Raw genomic sequence first — 21,373 nt, 5'->3', positions numbered from 1 at the left:
AGGAGACAGAAAAGGAAAAAAAAGTAGTGTATGTAGCTCAGTATAACTTTTGGGCTCACTATCAATCCCCTTACAATCTTCATAGATCACTTTCCTCTCCATGTGCATATTTTGTTTGTATTTTTTTCTGTTTAGCATGAATATAGACTGTCTATTTTGGAGGGCCCTTATGGTCAGAAACAATTATTGACTTAGGCTAAAAAAATAACAGTAACCTGAAAAAAATAATATCCTGGGCTTTCCCTTCTGACATGAAATAATAAGTATGAGTAAACTCCTCCAAACCCTCAAATTTTCATGTGGTTTCCCAGAAAGTCATAAACTGTCTTGACCAAAACCAGGCCCAAAATCACTGGCAGTTGGAACTTCTAGAAAGTTCACAGTAAACTAAATTTCAGGCTCAGTTATGAAGCCCTGTTTCACAAAAAGCTCAAATAAGAATCCACAGAGCCTTAAATTCATTTTGTATCAGAATGAATTAAAGTATCTCAGTAGTTAAAGACATTAAAGTTGTAATCACTAATGACAGCCTTCCACAGGGGGTGGCAGTGGCGTGAGCCACCTCTCTTCTCCACAAGCAGATCAGCCTGGGACAAAAAAAAATGCAGTTTGGTGACCTGGATGCTAATTCCACCACAAATTCGTCATGGAAAGCTAATGCATTATTTGCATATATTCAAGCACTGGGGGGATTTGTGTGCCTTCTGTCTGCCTCTGGCTCAGTCTGTCCATGTTACTCATGCACAAGCAGATATTCCAGAGCACTCTTTTTCAATATCTGTTGAAGTTGTAAATGCAGGCACCTTTCTAATTAATAGCTTATTAAAGATTATGCATCTGTCATTGTTAATCAGCTTAAGAAATGTGCTTTCAATTTTGCATCCCTGGACAGCTATTCACTAGTAACACAGGACTGACAAAAAAACATCCAGTACAGCCATAGATGTATTAGCTGCCTCTATACAGATCCGGCTGCTGTTGACAATTTTTGTAACTTGTGACAGAATATTCCAGCCATCTGCATTTCACTGCATATACTGATAAGGTGCCAGGAAGCACAGGGGATTCGTCCTTTTCCAAAACTGACTTACACGAAATTTCTCATCACAGAAGAGCAAACTCCAGACCAATGCACAGGTGCTCATTTTTTCAATTTTTCTTAGACCTTATTTACTTCTCAAATTAACTAATTAATTTACCACACACCAAGAACTACACCAAAGGTCTTCAGTTGACACCCAGCAGTCAGAGACAACATGTGGCTGCACAGGGTTTCTGCACGATGTGGTGGGTTGGCTGAAGTTGGTATGGCTGGAGCTGGAGCACTAGCAACTGCTCCTGTCATAAACCAACTCAGGCCATCTTGAGTAACCAGCTGAATGGAAAAAATTAGACAAAATTAATCCAATACTGATATTAATTCCTCACTGGAAGCTGGAAATTACATCATTTTTAGAAGATAAATTCTAAGCGTTGTTTTTAGCTTTTTAAGTCTCCAGTTTCTGATGAGAAACTAACCAAAAATATCTTCAGGGCTGTCATGGGACTGAATCTAAAGAAAACATCATTTTTATCTGCAAGAAAAATCCTCAGAGAGGCTCCCATGAGGTGACAGTATTTGTGAACACTGCTGTAAGGCAGTAACAAGAGTTTTAGAAGTCAGATTCAGAAACTTCTGTCAGTCCCAAACAGAGGAAGGAAAATGCCAGTCTTTTAACACTTTGTGAAGCACTACAGTTTTATGGTATTTTGAATTTGTTTTGAATCTTTAATGTCAAAACTAGCTGTTTCACACACTGTGTATTAGGTGTTTTATCACCATTTTGAGTAAAATAAACTTTAATAAGATTGTCTTTTCTTTAAAAAGGTACCTGACATTTTCAAAGCTCCAAAGATGTTTTTGCCTGCAACCCTTCTGCTCTTCACCTGGAAAGGCCTGGTAAGTCTTCTGCTGCTCACCTGTTTAATTCTACAAACTGTTAATTTGCTGTTAATTTTAACTGTAAATTAACCATTAAACAAATTAGCAGGATGGAAAGAGAATTAATATTTCTTTGTTTACTCTTTAAATGTCTTAATATTTTTAGAAAAAAACAGAAAACTTGCAATTCTAAAGGTAAGATTAAATGAAAAATATAGAAGTGCTGAAAATATTTTTCATTAAAATCTATCTTAAACTTCCCCCTCCTTAAATACCTTAAATCTCGACAAGTTGAGAAATACTGCTTATTCTTTGGACCTTCAAGACCCTCAGATGAGCTAAACCAGCATTTTTTCTTTCAAATATTGTTCCTTGGAACAACATGCATGGTAGAACCCAGTGGAATAGTACTTGCTCACACACAGTGTAAAAGCTGGCATCATTTTTTAAATTTTTTATGTTTTTTTGGCATATATCCTGTCAGGAGAAGGAAGCCATGACACATGCTGACTCTGACTGGTTCATCGCGTTAGCTGTGCTGTTTCATACCACAGCCAACAACCCTGAATCTAAAAGGTTTCCATCCACATAGAAGATGGTCTTGATATAAAACGCTACCGCTCCTTCTGGAAAATGTAGGGAGGTGTATCAATTAAGTATACTTTAATATAGTAAATTTATAGGAAATTTTATATTGTAACATCTGGATAAAAATGTTAAAAGGAAGCAGAAAGAAAGGAAGTCTATTGCCACATAAGAGAGAAATCTCATAGCAATTTCTATAGTATCAACTCTTGAGCTGAAGGAGTTTTCACTTCTGAAGATTTTTTTAATTTAGAAGCCAGAAAAAGGAAAAAACAGCAAGCCAAAACTCTACACCAGCTTTGATATGATCTCTGTTTTTCAAGCTAATTTAGCCTTCTGCAAGACAATGTCTAGAATTTGCATTGCAGAAAATTTAAATAACCTGAAACATCAAGAAAACATCTTCTGTGTCTCAAAGAAACATCTAATGTAGAAACTTTATTTTGCTTATGAACTGGCAAACCTAATTAAAGGATTTAGGATGTTATAGTGACAGATTTGGACACTAACACATATCTAAGAAACAGTCTGCCTACAAAGTACAACACAGAAGCTTCTACTTATAAATATTTAACTGATGTATTAATACAAAAATGAGAAAATCTTCTTCATTTTATTCCTGAATAAATTTATTTGGAACAAAACTATTCACTGAAACTAGCGACTACTTAATTCTCACAGATATGGGGGTATTTAATATAAACATCTGTTTTAGAAAGGCTTCTACAAATTTCCAGTTTAGCAACATGACAGTTGAGTCCAGTGGTTCCTTCCCAGAACTTGTGGCTACACCTTCAGCTCTGCCCCATCGCTATCCCAGACTTCAAGGCAGCTTCTTCCAGCTGTGTAAGAAACATCCTCATGGGTCAAGAGTCCATGGGGAGAGTCCAGCTTTATTGCTCCCTGCCCACACAAAAAACACTTTTAGTATTGAAGTTTTAGCTGCAGGTGTAAATGACCTTTCCGATTCTCAGAAGACTGATCTTGGGTCCCTTCCAGCCCTAGGAGATCTCCAGAGAAGACCTCTGCCACAGGACAGATAAATCTCATCAACTTCTCTTTAAGGGGCTAAGGGTCTTGATCACTCATGGGAATTACCACTTCTCCTTAGACACCTCATGAGCTGCCTGTCCCTCTGGTTGACAGACCTGGTTGCCCCACAAGCACACATCTACAAAAGCAAGATCTTCTCTCTTCCCCTGCCTGTGCTGGTCCTCCATTTTCATAGTCACACTCAATTATATCAAAAGTGCCTGATCTTCTTCAAACCAACAAAAATCTTCATCAAAATGACTGTTGCAGTATTGTATGTCTGTTAGGTCACTAATTACTGAAATTTTATTGGATCAGAAACCTAAAGTGAATCTCACAGTAATTAAATAAAATTTAGAAGCTGGCATTAAAACTGACATAATCATTGGCAGGCTACTAGTCTTAATTGTCCAAGAGCCACTTACTCAAATGGGATTAAGGAGGAAAGATCAGTGGGAGTTGCGTATCATCACACTAAATCATGAAGGGACTCATTATTTTGTGTGAATTTAATGCACTTAAACATTTAAGAAGTCTTTCTGCCATAGCAGAGAGGCCATCCAAGCGTGCTCTCAGCGTGGTCACTAACAGTGCAACCACATGTTTTCGAAAACAGTTTTGAAATCAAGTAACGAAGGGTACAAACACGTGGTCAGATGTGATCCCGTTCCAGCGGCTGACAGTCACCACACATCAGCTGGGCTGCTGTAACCTTCGGTGTGTTCCTATCCATCCCTGATTAACTGAGTTCACCAGAGCACAAAAACGTCACTGTGCAGCACGTTCCGCTTCCCTGCATGGCTCCGTGAGGCTGCTGTGCAGCAAAAAGGCAACGCAAACCAGCTGCAGGCCAGCCTTAATATTGAAACCTGAGAAAAATCCAGATGTACTTGAACTCCCCTTTAAAATATAACTTTCTTCTGAGTGCCTGCATAACAAAACTGTTATTACTCTGGTTATTAGTAGTTATTTATCAATTACACTCAGCATCTGCAGCAGATTTCAACAATTACTCCAGTTTTACTATTTGATTCCATCCACATTTCATCAGCATGCTACTATAGCATGCATTATACATGCTGTATATTCCTCCAGCATGTTCAGAATTCTACAGAGAAATGATGTATCCAATAAGCCTTAGAGGCAGCCTCAAGAAAGTTGTACTATCAAGTTTCCTAGTAAGATCATTTGATACATGTTGATTATACTCAACAACAGCAGCTTTCATTTGATCAGGCAACTTGGATCATATCTTGCCTTCAGGGAAAGAAGGGCAAAATCTTTGTAAGTCACCACTAAATAAAAAGATACATTATTAAGAAACATAAATCAAACTTCTTCAGCCGAGATACAGACAGACAGATTTTCTAGCTCTGTGGCATTTCTCACTGAAAGACAAGCTAATCAATCAAATGTGGTTGGACAAGGAAGATTTTCATTAGATGTCTTGCTTATTTTTTGAATCCCTACTCTGTTCTTTACACAGCAATGAATATCATAACTACATCAGTTTATTACTTCGGCAACACAAAGATAATTTAAAATTATTCATACAGGTATTCCTTATTTACAGAAAATATTTCCTCCAAATTTTAGATCATTCTATCTCTTTAGGAAAGGTGAATACAAATAGTATAAATCCTGACTGAAAGACAAAAAAAATAAGTAGTACTTTGAATATAGAACTGCCACAGTAATTTTTTTTGTTCATCTTCAAGAAAACTAGGCATAAACGCTGAACATTATTCACTGGGATGTTGTTCTTTCAAAATGCAAGCCATAAAAAGTATCTAGGGAAATAAAGTGAAATAATCGGGATTGCCAAAACCATTATTGAAGACGACCAAAAATAAATTGAACTGGGAAATTAGAAGTAAGTGGTAATTTGAAAGTGGAACATTTATAAGCAATTCTCAACAGAGTAGTAAATGAAAAGTATGTGATCCCAAAAGGCATTTGTTCCAGCTTCTCCCACACACAAATACTGCACTTCCATTGCTGCCCCAGCCGAGCTCTCTGCTCTTGCTAAGGAACGCAAATAGGAAGCAACCGGGCTAGGAGCAACTCTTCCCTCATGGGTGATGCTGTGGGAAATGGCAACAGCGAGAAATACGGTAGCAGCATTCTCTTGTCTGAGAGCCTAATGATGACCTATAGGTCATAGGCTACCTGAAAATTTGGCAGCAAATATTAAATTCTAGATGAAACTTTAGAGGGCATTCAAGCTCAGACTTTGGAGGTTTTTTGATATCATTGCCCACCAGTAATCCTTCCATGTTCAGGTATGATTTATCTTAGAGGTAGTTGCCTTACTTAAATAACATCATTGTATATTAACATAAAAATTCAGAACTCACCTATCCAGTGACTCTGTCCTCTTCAAAATTAATGGGACTTTTGCCACTTTGACTTAAAAGGGAACAAGACTGGGATTTTGCAGACTGATCATATAAAGATGTGCAATACTCCTCCTATGGGTCACAGTGTTCAGCAATTTTTACTGTGAGCAAAGAGACTATAAGTCAGATATACACAGTGTAAGAGGACAAAGTCATTATTTATTGGGTAATACACACAACAGATAACTAGGATGAATGAGCAATTATGCTAAGGATTAAAATGCTCTCCACCCAGATGAGACACCTGATGAGTCTCTGCTGACCAGGGAGTTGTCATTTGGTAGAAAGGATGGGTGGAAATGAGGCGCTCCTTCATTTTGCTGAGTTTCCATCTTCTGATTCTCTTTTTTTCTTAGGGTTACAAACTGTTATGTCAGTACTTTTCCTCCTGAATATTACTGTATTTCAGCAGGGTATTGAAAAGAGATAGGAATCCGTAAGGTCTCATCATCTTTAACATTAATTCCTCAGCAGCCTCGTGCAAGACATTTAAGTTTCCTTTGCTTCAATGCCCATTGTAAAAGGGAATTAATAGTGCTTAATTGTTCATCATGTTAGCACGTGACAAGAATTTGACCATTTCTTCATGTGTTTTTTGAAAATGTAAATTGTCACCCACAAAAAACTTTAAATATCACAGATCTGACTCGAGAACAAACATGCAAGAAAACCTCTGAAAGAAGAACTTTTGATTAAATAATTATTGTGGGATTAGGTCTGTTTTTAAAAAGACAAAACCAGTCTACTATCTAGCTTTTGTAGCCATCAATGTTCTCCGTAAATCATAATGAATAAATTAGTTACATAAACTAATACTGAATTTAGAATTTATCAGTATAATTTTAGTATTACTTCTTACTACCTTAATCTTCTTATAAACTTTTTATCATCTTTTTTTAAGCATCATTTTGAGAAAACATTGAGAATCAGAAATATAGTATTTTCAAGCAAGCCCCCTAACTGAAAACAGTTACAGTATTTTATCTCTTTTCTTCCCCTTTTCTTCTGAAAGCTTCATCTTTTCAGCTCATTACCACTACCTTTTGATCAACATGAGAGTTCTCCACTGGAAGTAGGATGAAAAATACAATAAAAAGAGAAAAAGTTAGTACAAAATAAGGTACGATCCCATAAGACACAAATTCTTCCACCTTCTCCACGCTGCCTCTCATTAGCTGGGAAAGGTTATTATTGACAATTCTGCTGCCATTGCTAGTACTTTTAATTTTCACCTTTTTCATAGATTCATAGAATAATTTGTGTTGGAAGGGACCTTAAAGATCACCTAGTTCCAACCCCCCTGCCATGGGCAGGGACACCTTCAACTAGATCTGGTTGCTCCAAGCCCCATCCAGCCTGGCTTTGAGTGGTTCCAGGGAGGGGCCAGCCACAGCTTCTCTGGGCAACCTGTGCCAGTGTCTCACCACCTTCATAATGAAAAATTTCTTATATCTAGTCTAAATCTCCCCTCTTTTAGTTTAAAACCATTACCACTCATCCTATTGCTATAGGCCCTACTAAAAAGTCTATCCCCACCTTTCCTGTAGGTCATGGAAGGCTGCTCTAAGGTCTCCCCGGAGCCTTCTCTTCTCCAGACTGAACACCCCCAACTCTCTCAGCCTGGCCTCACAGGGGAGGTGCTCATCATCTTTGTGGCCTCCTCTGGACACACTCAAACAGGTCCATGTCTTTCCTGTACTGAGGATTCCAGAGCTGGATGCAGTACTCCAGATATACTCTGTGAAGTAAGAAAGACTATTTTACAACACAGCTCTACCTTAGCTACACCTTGAAAACTCCCAGCCATCTCTGCTGCTGATGCCATTTAGCCACTGGTTGGCAGACAAGAACTTTGATGTTTCCACGAATACCTTTGGCATAAAACCATATATTTGACAACTTCAGCCTTAGGGGTAGAAGATGATCAGTTCCATCTTGGATATTTTCTTGAAAACTAAAACTATCAAAAGATAATGATAAAGAAGGAAAAGAGAAAAAAAAAAAAAAAAAAGCCATTTGTGTGGTATACAGTGAATTGCTACTCTGCAGGACTGGATTCACTAATAAAAAAGTATCTAGGGACTGGTTTCTCACCTTGTTATGCACTAAGATGGCTTATAATTGACTAATGATGTCTACGGTATCAACATTTTACTTTTACTGAACTTTGTCATATTACAATGCCTAGAAATATTTCTCTTATAAGTCTTTGATAGCAGAAATAGACTGTATCCATTTTATATTGACGGACATCTGCTATGCATTACTCCGTGTCAGAGTGAGTAGTCATTACTGCTCAAGAACAGGAACTTCATTAGACAGATATCCAAGAGAACCTACATGTTACACCAAAAAACTGCCATACAGCCTTTTCCCTTTATATATTTACAATTTGCATTTATATTTTTACTCTTCCAATATGCAACTTCTCTGAGCTATTTCCTCTAAGACGCTTTGTTGTTTGTTTACAGTAATTTAGCTACTTTATCAACCACTTAGATGATATATTTACTCAGCTACTTCGTCTGGAACATGTTTCCTTTTAGGTCTATTAATCTACATTTCACTTTCTACAGCAGCATTGTATCTATTCAATAATTTAAACTTTGACATTATGAGACTTTGTCAAACATTCATAGTACTACTCTGGAGAACTCTTACATTATCACATACTACTCTATCTATCCTGTAGTGGTTCAACATTTTAATTTAAAAAGTTAAAATATAAATGCTAATTGTATGAATGTGCGTGATCACACAGGTCATGAGTTAGAAGCAGTTATTAAATAGAAGCTAAAATTTGTGATAAACTGTAATGTTAGTAATTTCATTCCTTTGCTCTAAATCTAGAAATCATTAAAGACTGCTCTGTGAGGTTTCAAACACCTACTGTCTGCTTTCTCCACAGTAAAAACATACAAGAAATACTGGAAAATAATGAGCACATTGCATTGCTTTTCAAAAAAATAATTGAGCTGAGCAAGAAGGCAGCTTGAGAACTGTTAGTGTTTTTAAAAAGACCGTAACATAAAAAATAAAATTCTGTCCCAAAACCACCGTATCAGTTGCAGGCACTTTTCCAAAATCTTGCAATGCATTTTTTCTGCTGTGTGTGCAGCATTCATCAAATGAGAGTACACAGTACTTTTCTGATTACAGTTTAAAAACGAAACATAAAAATCTTGAGTCTCAAATGTTTTTTCATTCAAACCCATTCTTTTTTATTTTGATGGCATGTAACCCATGCCAGCTTTACTTTGTAGTGCTTTGTACAGAGAGTACTCAGAGGGTGACACATGAGAAAAAAAACCAATGTTTATAAATCTTTCTCAACCTGAGAAATAAGGTTTTGAAAATCATGCAATGATGATTTTTTTTCTTTATCAGAATTTGGTGCTAAATGATTTAGATATGGAGTTATAGAAATACGTTTCAGAAGGAAAGGAGATAGATTGGTTAAAACTTAAAAACTTTTTCAGTTGCTCCATGTAAAAATGCAAATATGCTCTATAAAAGCTGTTTTAATTACAGAAATCTTCTTAGGTATGGTGACCCAAATTCTCTATCGGCCCAGCTCTCCTGCAGCATCAGGAGAGTTACTTCAGCAAGCAATTTTATGCATAACACTCATTCTGAACACTGCCTGAGACTATAAATACATTTACTTTGTGGAGCTCCAATCCAGTATAAAAATTAGAGCCGCACAAGAAACACCAGGCCAGGTAGAGGACAATTCTCTCACTTCCAAAGGTATCACATAAAATAAAGAAGGGCTCCCATGTTATCACTTACAACCTGACATGGTTCCCCATCACCTGACTTTCGCGAGTTGGCAGTGCTCAGCTGAATCCTTGACTCAGACCATCGCAACTGCAGCCCTACCTGGGGCTTCAGCTGGTGCTTTGGATACAGAAAAAGCTTGACACCACGTGGCTGAAGCTCAATCCAAATTTAACTTGTCTGCCTCAGGATTGCTACAGTAACCCTACAGAATTTCAAGCCAACACGTGTGGCAAGAAACAACTGAAAAATCCAAAATTCTTACAGAAAGAAAAAAAAAATAAAAAGAGCTGTGTAGTTATAATTCATGAAATACATATCTTTCACAGCATAACCACCCAGACAGTGACTTGGTATCTAAGTACTAGATATTGAAAACCACAGCTGCCCAGCAATAACCAAGGGGCCTAAATTCAATGTCCATCTAAAGTTCTTTTTCCTTATTCCTGAAGAATCCTCAAATCTGAACAGTGCTTAGTGTCATAATTCTAATGATGCTGGTAAGGTTATCTGAAACTATAAGATATTGTCAAAGATACCTTAAAAATATCTCAAAATAGCATCAGCTGCTTGATGGGTTTCTGCAGTAAATGTGACCTCACTTGGGACACAATCAGTGTTTCCAGTGACTTCTAAATCACTGAGGGAAAAGAAGCATGCAGGGAGTTTAAGCAATGTTTAGAGATGATCAAATACTATAAAAGCAGAAAACCACCAATATTTCCTTAATTATTTTAAGGATTTGTTTTCACTGAGCTTTTGTTTGCCCTCTGCAAATATTAGCATAATCAAGTTTTAGAGACACTAATGTTCACAGAAAACACATTACAGCTGGTGAATTATAAAACAGAGATTTTTTTTAAACTCCAGACTAAATCTGTACAAAAAAATACATACTCATGGATGTAAATTGAGATTTTACTGAAGGCAAATGTGGGGAATTCACAGCTCAAAAATTATCACAGGGAAAGAGAGTCATGGGTAGCATATATTTGCTTTTTAAACAGACAAATCCTTGGTTGTATTGACTTCCAGAAGTCAGATACTTTCTGTGAAAAATCAGTTGAAAATATTTCTTGTATGAGCACAGTCCTGTCACCTTAGAGTTGAAAGCAAAAATACAAACAGAGTCCAACAGGTGCACACACAAGCAAGGTACGCATGATATGCCATCAAGAGACATGCCTCCTGAGGTCACCGGAGTAGCTCTGAGGGATTCACTTTTCTTAATCTTGTTTTTCTGTCTTTTCCTGCCACTTGTTATACTTTCTCTTTTTCCTCCCTTTCCTCCAAAAAATACTGCTGCCTCAGGCTTGGCTGAGCTGAGTGACACGGAGACTAAGCCAGAATCGATTCCCTCCAGCCCATCCAGTGGCTGGCACACTCTCATTTTATGCCATGGTCGTTCACTTGCTTGTGTCTGTCCCCTGCAAACAACCTACAAATACTCACACACGGAAGGAAATGCGAAGCCACAAACCCCTTGCACTGTAGCACGAAGCAAAAGAAAGCGAGAGGCCTCAGCTCCCCTCACCGCAGTGCTAAGGTCACCCTGACCTTCAGGCAAACCAGGTCAGCATGGTAATTCAGCAGAAAGTTTCCTCCCATCTCCAAAAGAGAAACAGTTAAGTGAAAGAGTTTGCCTTGACTCCAAGGAAAAGCTCAACACATATCAGCAAGTGCAGGATCTCTCCCTGGATGAACACTGTTGCCGCCAGAGGTAACAGAGCTTGCGAGCCTACCTCAAATGCCAGTTTTCCAGTTTTTAGCTCCAGCTGTTAGACAATGTGTTCAGTACAAAAAAAAAAAAAAAAAAAAAAAAAAAAAGGTCAACTAAGTAATTATTGATATGTGTATAAATTACAGCAAGAAAATCTTTAGTCAATCATTCCAGCACTGCTAAGATGCTTTTATGGGTTTGGATTAGCAGGACAGGGGAGGAAAGGATCCTTACAAGTAGCAGAAATTAATACGTCCCACAAGGGGACAATGCAGCAGCACAGCAATTTCCTTCCAACCTCACAAAGGAACAAAGTTAGGACAGAGATTGAATAAACAGACTATTGTGCTGCTCAGCACCACACACACTGGATTTGCTTGTACGGGTAAAATGTGAGTGATGGGAAAGCTCAAAAGCTTTGGGGGGTTGATTCCTTTCAGCATCCAGGAGCTGCGATGTTCATCTCAGAACATGTCCAAATTTATTTATACTGACAACAACAAACAGGTTAAGGATAAAAGTAGAAAGTCCCCTCCCTTCCCTAGATTTATCCAAAAAGCTAAAGCAAGCCCAAAGTCTTCCCTGCTGTTCAGTGGGACCAGCCTTGGATCAGGCTTTCGGACACCAGGTTGTGTGCGCTCATAAACGACCCGTAGTGTGGAATGCTGAGGGAACTGGGTCTCATGCCTGGTCCCCTCTCTAACCAGTAAGAAGAAATAAAGGAAAACAGAGGCAGGTTTTGGATCTCGGTTATACACAAGGAATTATAAAAGCTGTTTTTTAACATGATGCTCATGTCTGCAGGTCATCTCTGCAGCAAATACGAAGAGAAATATTTGTGGCATTAATCCCGTGCTGGCAGACTGATGTGGCTTTCAAGCTGAGTAAGTGTTTAATGCTCTAAAGGGAAGGGGAAAAAAGATTTCTTTTAGATAAATTACTTAATTGGGAAGTCAGGAATTCTCCTGCGTAAGCAATTGATTTTACAAAAGAAAAAAAAACTTATTCCAAAATGTAAACCTGCTATTCATGGATGATATCCATGGAAAACTAAGCCAAAGGATAGACACTCACCTTTACATTGCTGAAACTGCAACTAGAAAAACATAAACAAGGCTAATAAACCAATATCAGTCAAATAAAGTTTCTTCGTGCCTTGACTGTTGTACGGAAGAGTAAATCCAGTGCCAGACACACTGAGTTGCTGGATCACTGACTGATCATTTTCCCCAGTGGCAGGGGACGAGGAAATGGGGTCCCTGGAGGGACACTCAGCTGACATCTCATGGTTTTGGAGCTCAGCTTCCCTGAAGCTTAATGTCCTTTGGTGTACTGAATCACACAGCGTTGGAGATCTCAGAGCAAAGCTCCAGTACCTCCCTCTGCCTGGGAAATTCCCCCACCTTATGTCTGCCCCCACTTTCTCCTTCCCCCAGGAGAAACCTTCAGCAGGTCTTGGTTTCATCAGCACAGAAAATGTCCGCATCTCACCCACAGGGTGGGGAAACTCTCTGCTTGCGGCACCTACGTGTGAAAACCAGAGCTCTCTGACAAACAACGGCAGGACGGGTTGCCAGCCAGGGACGTTCCCTCAGGCAAAGCAGAATTTGTACCACTGAAGGGGTCAGACACGGCTCTTGCCCAGGAGTCAGCAGCAGCAGAAGGTACAGGTTTACCATCTTAAAGACCAGGCCTACCTTTGGAGACAAAGTTCTTCTTTTTAATGATAGAAACTTGAAAGCAAATTTGATATTTCGTGCTACCATGTTGTAACTTTCTCGAGCTATAGGAAAATTAAACAACCTAAGTGTCATCCTTTAATATAACAGCATCGCTTTTTCCATGCTTAGCAACCTGCTAAGTACCTCTGATGTTCACTCCTGTAAATCACAGGAGCTTGCACACTTTTGTTACGCAAATAGCTTTAATTTTGATTTCTCGACAATTGTGTTCGTGTAAAAATTCTTAGACATACATGAGCAGAAATATCACTGGATTAATATACCTGACATCTTTTACTTACAAAGGTAGCTCAGGTCTTACAAGAAATAATAGGCTTATTATTATTATTGGAATATTGATTTTTATAAGCTTCATCAATTAAAACATTACAGAATAAGTTTAAAACAACTTACAGTTTTGAAAAGACTAAGAATTTCACAGCTACATACTACCACTGCCTCTTTCAGTGCTAAATTATTATTGCACAAGTAGCTAAATTTGGACAAAGATTACCAAAATATTATCTTTGTATGCTTCCAAAACATTTTTTAGAAAAGGAAAAATTTGCATAATTATTGTCATAACTTTTCCAACAAACTCATGGTTTGGGTTTTTTTTTTGTTACTGTTTCTATGTTACTACACAAATCAAGGGACCTAATTGTAACTAGCCTCATGTTTATATTTTTCTAGGTTTCTTCCCTCTAACTCTTGCCTAACACTTCCAGAGACAGACAGACAGACAGACAGACAGACAGATAGATAGATAGATAAACAAAGTAAATAGAACTAGATGTAGAAAGCCTGTTTAATGTGGACAAAGCATTTGTTTTTTCCCCAGCATGAAGTTTGTGGACACTGTGCTACCTTGCTTCTAGGGAGCCACACTGAGATAACACTGCAAACCTCACCTCTGACACTTCTCAATAAAAGTACATTATCTCTGTCTCTTGGTTTCTCTTTAAGGCTGTGACTTTCTGTAACAATTTTAGTGTGACTGGCCAGATCTAGCAACGTAATCTGATCTAACAGCCAATATCCCTAGTTATGTCTTTTTAGCTGAAGCTAAAATACAATACTCCATCCTAATCTTTCTCGACTTGCCAACTGCCTTTTAACAGTCAGTCACACTCTGAGATCCCGTCTTCCTGTGACTCTGGTGTCTCTGCCTTCTCCCGCCACCCTGCCGTCACTGCCTCGAGGTGCCCTTCAGATATCACCACTGTTTCCTTCTCAGTTTTCTGTAAAACTTCCACAGGGCTCACCTTCCACATCCTTTTCCCTTGGTAAGGTCACGCACAAACTCAAACTGAACAGCCGCCTCTGTATTGTGGAGTCACAAACCACTTCAGTTCCAGTCTCCCTCTTTCCAAACTAAAATTTCAGATTATTTTTCCAATACATCCTCAGGGAAGGGAAAAGGTCAGCAGCTCAAGACCAGCATCATTAACATCAAGCTTTAAACATCCTTGGACTCTATCCCAGTTGCCTCGAGGTCCCTGGATGGCACCAGCATCCTCCCTCCTTCTGGCACTCCTGATGAGGGGATGAGACCCATTAGGTGCTCACACCGCCCACCCACCATGCAGTTAAATTAGCATTTTAAAGCACAATTCACTCAAACTATTTTACTGATTAAATTTAATATGAAATAAATCATGCCCTCATCTGCAGCAGTTGCATTAATTTCCCAGCTCAGGACTATGGAGAGTCTTTAATTAAGCTGATGACTGATTCTAGGTGTTGCCTTGCCTTGGGTTCCTTGGGTTGACATATTTTGTTGTGAATCACTCTTAACTCCATTTGCAGGGTAACAAACCTGCATGTCTAATTCTCTTTCTTTGAAACAAAAAGCTTCTGAGGCGTTCTGCCACTATCAGGTGCCTCATTTTTAAGAATCATAGAGGTTCATTTGTAGGTGACTAGGATGTTTCTTTGCTGCTGGCACATACTGCCAGTAACACTGGGTGTTGTCAGCACCTCAGAAGTCAAAGTCACTGATCCAAAAAAACGTCAAATGATTAACACAGCACAGTCACTAAACTGAATGTTGGATAATTTAACATTTTTAATTCAATTTGAGGACCTCAGATAAAAATCTTTAAACATGAAAGGTCCTAAATAAATTCCTAAACAATGTTCAGGTGTTGGACAGCATGCAAGTCTTACCATGCTAAGTTTAAGAACAGAATACTGAACAAAATAAGCGTAAAATCATCTTTACACATGTTTTGTAAAACGGTTTTGGATTAAAGAATGAGAAAGATTAAATTCCTCATGATGTGGTATCCTTTCAGGGAAGTGTTATCTAACACTCACAGACACACATCTTAAGTGGCCTCAAAGAGAATGAAACTTAATGCCGTATTTCTTAAAGTAATGATTTGTGGTAGGAAAATTTTTATATTATTACAGTCCAGGAAAGTACTAACCTATCATCAAATATCATTTATGATCTTGTTCATGTATATTTGTGTATATTAGTTTTAAAGTGACTGCCTTCTAAATTCCTAGCATTACTGCTAAATTGAAAGCTATAAATGATATATGTATTAGAATACACTGCTGTGTGCGGCTATATGTATCATATACATATCAAATCTATCCCACAGAATCAGTATTTATACTTAAACATATAGAAGTATCCAACATTCACAGGTTTTGCTAATTGCTTCAAAGTTTTATGAGAAGAACAGGGAATTAAGAATGGAAAGTTTAGAAAGCATATCAACAGTTTGTACAGGCAAGGAAGAGCCAACAGACATAAGAGAAGGCAAGGAAGAGCCACCAGCACGTTGACAGCCGGTGGGGAACTGTGTTCCCCCGCGAGGAACGACCCCGGCCGCGTCCCCCTCTGCTGAGGAGTGCCGGGCAATCGCGGCTGGGACGCGCTGCGCCCGACCGTCAGACCTGTGTTGACACCATGCAGCATGAACGTCCTTACAGCATGAACTTGGCATTTGATAGCATCTCTTTCCCTTTCTCTCTCTGTTTTTTCCTAATAGTGCTGTGGGCCTTTTCTTTACTAGTACTGGTTTTGTTCCAGTTGGTACCAACTGAAAGACGCATAAATAAAACTAACCTTGATGTTACCTTTGGCAAAGGAATTGTTTCTTCATAGACTGGAAGGGGAAAATCTAAGTATTTTGAATGTTTTTTTCCTCACTCCCACAGCTTTTTATTTGTAACTGTGCATCTTCTTAGGATGATGGAAGAGTTGTTTTTAAAAGAAAAAGGCACTGGTTATTTTCTGGTGATACAGATGTTGGCAAGGAGACTGAAACAATACGGAAAGGTAATATGTAGAAATGGGAAAATTTGCAAGTTGTGATTAGTTCTTGAAATTTCCATCTAGAGACCTTCAGCTTGTTTTCCCCATACATAAATATGTTGCATCATGGCTGTATTTTTGGTCTACGAAATACTAATAAATCAGAACAGCAAGTCCACTCAACCCAAACGTGATCAAAACCAGTTTGCCGGAATGGAAAAAAAGCAACTGCAGGTGATGAGGATGCAAAAGAGCCCTAAATGCTTTGGAGCATTCCTATCATGCTCCAGAAGCAAATCTCTTTGATTAGTGCTATAATCACTTTTGGTGTCCCCTAAACAGGTCACTACGCTCCTTCCAACAGTCTCCACAACAGGATAAACACAAGGGAATTGTATCTCTGCTCACCATTTATGAAAATAAAAACATTTACTTTGTTCTAAACATGAATTTTGAGATGGCCTCGTCCAGAGGCGTGACAGTGACCTGCCTTCCCCATCGCCTGCTGCCTCCAGCCTCCACACTGCGCTTCCCCAGAGCTGTGGTTCCTCACATGGCAGTATAAATGTGTTTCCACGTGGCACAGCAGTGTTCTGATCATCTAATGCCTTCAAGAAAATACCATACAAACCTATTAGTTTTAAATGTATCACTTTTTCTTGGTTTTTTTTCATTATAATGCTGCCACATACAGCCTTTCTAACAATGACAGAGCCCCATATTACTTGTACCCTTTCTTATGTATTATCCTGGAATGTTCATAATTGAATGCTTGCTGAGATTATCTGTCAGTGACTTGCTTGTGATGTAATAGATTTCAGAAATGCTGTTCTCATTTTAATGGATTTATTCCCTAAACAGCTGGTAGATTTGAACAATTCCCATACCTGCACCAAGCCTGTTCTGTGCACAACCTGTGGGCATTTAAAGATCTAACTACCTGAAGTTTCAACCTGAAAAGTATAACCAAGCAGCCTTTATGAACAGGAACAGCCACTTATTAGTATCTCTCTCTCCAGGAGGAGGTGCACACACAGCAGTTTGCAGGAGCAGGCAGATGTTTCCTGCTAAGGTGCAGGTTTGGTGTAAAAATCTTAGTCGCCATAAAAATCTTGGTTGCTGTAAACACACATGTAGGTCTATAGGGAACACAACAGACCCCCTTTAAATATGCGCTCCTCAATCTAACTGTAAATAAGAAAACTATTACTAAACCACTATTCATCAATTGGTAAGTGTTAAAACACTACTACAATAAACCTGAAATGTAAAAATCCCTGATACTGTCCCTGGATACTGATTAAACTTGCTGCGGAATTTTTTGCTAAGGGCTTATCTGCATTTGGCTTTTATAGTTTACAATCTAAAAGCTAATGAATAAATAAAAGTGAAATGAAGGCAGGGAAGAAGGAAGAGTCGAATAAAAGGGTATAACATACATATTATATTACACAGTAATTATGTGCTTCTGAAATGCCAATTAGTAACCCCTTCCATGATCCAACTCACAGTCAGATCAATATTAGGTTGATAACAGCAGAGAGTCATGATCTGGTAGAGAATGTTTTATTATTAAAGAATGTAGAAAGCCAAGAAATACTAGCTTAACTCTCTTTTTTTATTCTTTAAGTGCAAATTGTAGTCCCAGCTGTGTCAGGAGCAAGACATAAGTATTTCTGTTCCACAGTCCCCGTAATTTCAGTACAAATGTTTGGTTTAAAAGAATTTGTAACGGTAGACACTAGCCACCCAAGATAATAATTATTTTCTATTTCTGGGTTGTGTGTTTTTTCTTTTTTTCTCCAAACAAGGCAAACAATGTTTTAACAGACTTCTCTGTCAGGGGAACAAAAAAAAAAAAAAATTTGGCCATCAGTGCAACGTGAAAGTGCACAACAACAGAGTGATTCTCCTGGAAGAGATAATTTACTTGCCATGATGACAAGACGAGCCAAGAGTGTGAAGAATAAAACCAAGTTCATTGCCCTGGGGGGGGGCTCCTGAAGTCAAGGCTGTAATGATACAGAAATAAGGCAGGTATTTAGCATTCCCAGCTAGACCCTAAAAGTTTTTGTTACAGATCTCAGAGTGAAAGATCATTATTCATAGTAGTGTCAGCAAGGTGGTAAGATTTGCAATCATTTCAGAAAAGCTGTAAAAAGGTTCAGAGGTAAAAGAAGGCTTTATTAGGAGATTTTGCATTTCATCCAAGGGGCTTGGTATCTTTGGGATTTTTTTCTTTATATTAGATTTCCTCTGTCAGCTCGTTTCTCCATCACCAAAACTGCTTTGGATACATAACACTCAGTTCTCGGTGCTTGTGGATGCAGGAAGTTGCACCCTTCCCTCAACAAAGGAGGATGTGAGAAAGGGAGGGGGTGTCCCTGCCTCCAGGTTCCAGCCCTCCTGCAGTCCCAGGGTGATTCAGCACAGGAACTGTCACAGGTGAAGTTTGCACGACTCAATTTACTGGACAAGTGGATCATTCTACTTTTTGTTATGTGGATTCAAAAGTTTATGCTGCATTACAGAGCAGCGAGTAGCTGATCCTAAAAAACACTGAGAAGTAACATTACATTGATCGTAACACACAGGAGCCGAGATGTCATGGGTTCATGTGCTGGAGAGAAATATAAAGTAAAACAAAAAGAGAAAGAAGAAGGGTTTCATAGTTCTCATTCCAGTATGTGTGAAGTTTTCCTGCAACATTTTTTATTGAATCTTCATAATTGCTGGAACTAATGCTGTTTCTCGGCAAGTTACAATTAATATGCAATTTGTATTTGTCTGGTCACTAATGACGTATTTGAAGTAATTTCCAATACATGGTCCTCATTATCATAGCACTGTTACTGCTTGCCTATGGTCATAAATACTTTCTCATGGAGTATCCATTTGCCTAGTATGGAAGCACTTGAAACTATTTATAAGCACATTTTACACCTGACACATTGAATTAAGAGCAGAAAAATGAGACATTTTTCTAATGGCATCAGTATTACTGTGTTGGTTGTAAAATGGACCCATGTCTAGAAGGCTCTGATTCATGTTCTTTCTTTCTGAAGATTATTGACTCATCTGGGTCTTTTTTCTTTTTTTTTTCTTTTTTTTTTTTTTTTTTTTAATGGCATATTGATATTGGTTGTTGTTGTTTTGGCTTAGAAGTCCAGACAAATGAATGTAATAAATGTTGCTGTCAGTGAAAAATTAGTATTGGCTGTCCCAAATGTAAGGGGGGAATACTTCCCAGAGCAAGTACCACGCTGTTCTCTGTTCTCTGGTACTTCAGAGATAGCCCTAGAGAGGATCAAACAGTTTTAAGCAATTTAATATTATATATGCTGACTCTCTGAAGCAGGCCAGGGCAATTTTAATTCATCACTTCCCATGACCTTGCCCATTTGAGCAGGAACTAACCAGCCGTTTATGGTGTGATGGATACAGTTATGCGTTATGCAACTGCTCATTAGAGCCACAGGTCAGTCCCCACCTCATCCCCGAGCCTACAGACATTCTGATTACACACTGTGAAGGGTGATGCAGCCTATATAAAAACAACAGTGCTAATAGAAGATTTATACCTTTAATCCCCTTCTGCCAGCTCTAAGTGATGATTTTTATTCCCAGCATTAACTGGATGAAGCCCAACTGACAACTTGCAACGCGATGTGCAGTTCAGCTGCTCCTGAGAGGACAAACCAACGCCAGCCCTCCCGCTTTGCCTGGGATGGGAGCGAAGCCCCAGCAGCTCTCATCGCCCTGCAGGGACCTGCGCGCAGCCTCGCACCGGGCGACCCTGAGGCACTGACAGCAAAGCACTGAAGCGAACTTTTCAGGCTTTCACGTCATTTTGTGAAACAGAATAGCCAGTGTAAAATTTCTTGATGTTGCTTTTTCCAAACTAAGAATCAATAATCAAATACTATCACTGACTGAATTATTATTTTATTTCAGGGGAAAAAAAAAAAAAAAAAAAAAGAAAAAACAACAAAAAAACAACCACTTATTTCTGCAGAGGCACTTCCCAGTGAATACAAATCTGTTTAGGGATTTCATGTTATCACTGTAGAGAGCAGTAACTCGGCTAGAAAGTAGTTTTCGATCAATGCAAAGGCAGGACCGTGTCAGAGGCTGGGGAAGAAGGCAGTCAGGGAGCTCGCTCGCTATTCCCCTGGGGTCTTCCCCCCACCCGCCAGCATCCTCCCAGCCCAGCCACAGCACCCACACGCATCTCTCACCCGTGAGGACCACAAACCCAGCAAACACACAGCCTCCTATCCCCGCGGCTCGTTCCGACCGGGCAACGGCAAAATCGAGTCGATTTTACACCGTCCTCTTCAACCACAGCCTTTAACTGTACACGTTACCGCGCAGCAACGATCAGAGAGGCAACAGCAGCTCCGTCCCTCCTCCGGGACAAACTTCTTGGAGGACACCCGCGAAGGGACGTGGGGCGGCGAACCCGCGGGCGAAGTTGTCAGCCGCGCTGCCCCCCGCTCCGCCCTCACCTCGGGCGAACTTTCCGGGTCCCCGCTCCGCGCTCCCCCGCGGGCGGGCCGGGAGAGCCCCGCAGCCGCCGCCCGCCCCGCCCCGCCCGAGCCCGGCGGTGCCCGGCCGCCGGCCCTACCTTGACGGCCCGGGAGGGCTGGCACTGGACGTGGTGGGACACCGTCGCCGTCTGGTTCATGTTTGCCTCCGGCGGCTGCGAGCGGCCGGGTCGTGGTGGGGTCCGGGGGGGATCGGGGGGGGGGGGGGGTGGGGGGTCCTGCTGCGGCTCCGGCTGCGGCGGCTCCGCACCCCGGGGCGCCGGCACAGCTCCGCCCGGCGGGAACCGCCCGCCCGCCCGCTCCGCCCCGCCCGGCACCGCCCCGCCGGCACCGGGGCTGCGGCTGGGGATGGGGAGGGGAGGGGATGGGGAGGGGATGGGGTGGGGATGGGGATGGG

General features: G+C 40.0%; 1 protein-coding gene across 1 annotated transcript in view; it reads right to left on the bottom strand.

The window, feature by feature from the left end:
• Nucleotides 1–21,172, bottom strand: part of DPP10 (dipeptidyl peptidase like 10) — a 555,109-nt gene extending 533,937 nt beyond the window's left edge. Inside the window, exon 1 of the mRNA XM_033003141.2 lies at nucleotides 21,057–21,172. Within this exon, the coding sequence (XP_032859032.2) occupies nucleotides 21,057–21,116 (60 nt within the window). The 5' untranslated portion in view covers nucleotides 21,117–21,172. The remainder of the gene's footprint in view (nucleotides 1–21,056) is intronic.
• Between the last annotated feature and the right edge of the window lie 201 nt (nucleotides 21,173–21,373).

This window comes from Tyto alba, unplaced genomic scaffold (assembly GCF_018691265.1).
Source record: "Tyto alba isolate M040663 unplaced genomic scaffold, T.alba_DEE_v4.0 Super-Scaffold_7, whole genome shotgun sequence".
Classification (NCBI taxonomy): Eukaryota; Metazoa; Chordata; class Aves; order Strigiformes; family Tytonidae; genus Tyto; species Tyto alba.
The sequence above is the reverse complement of the archived record's forward strand: the minus strand, read 5'-3'. Positions and strand labels throughout refer to the sequence as shown.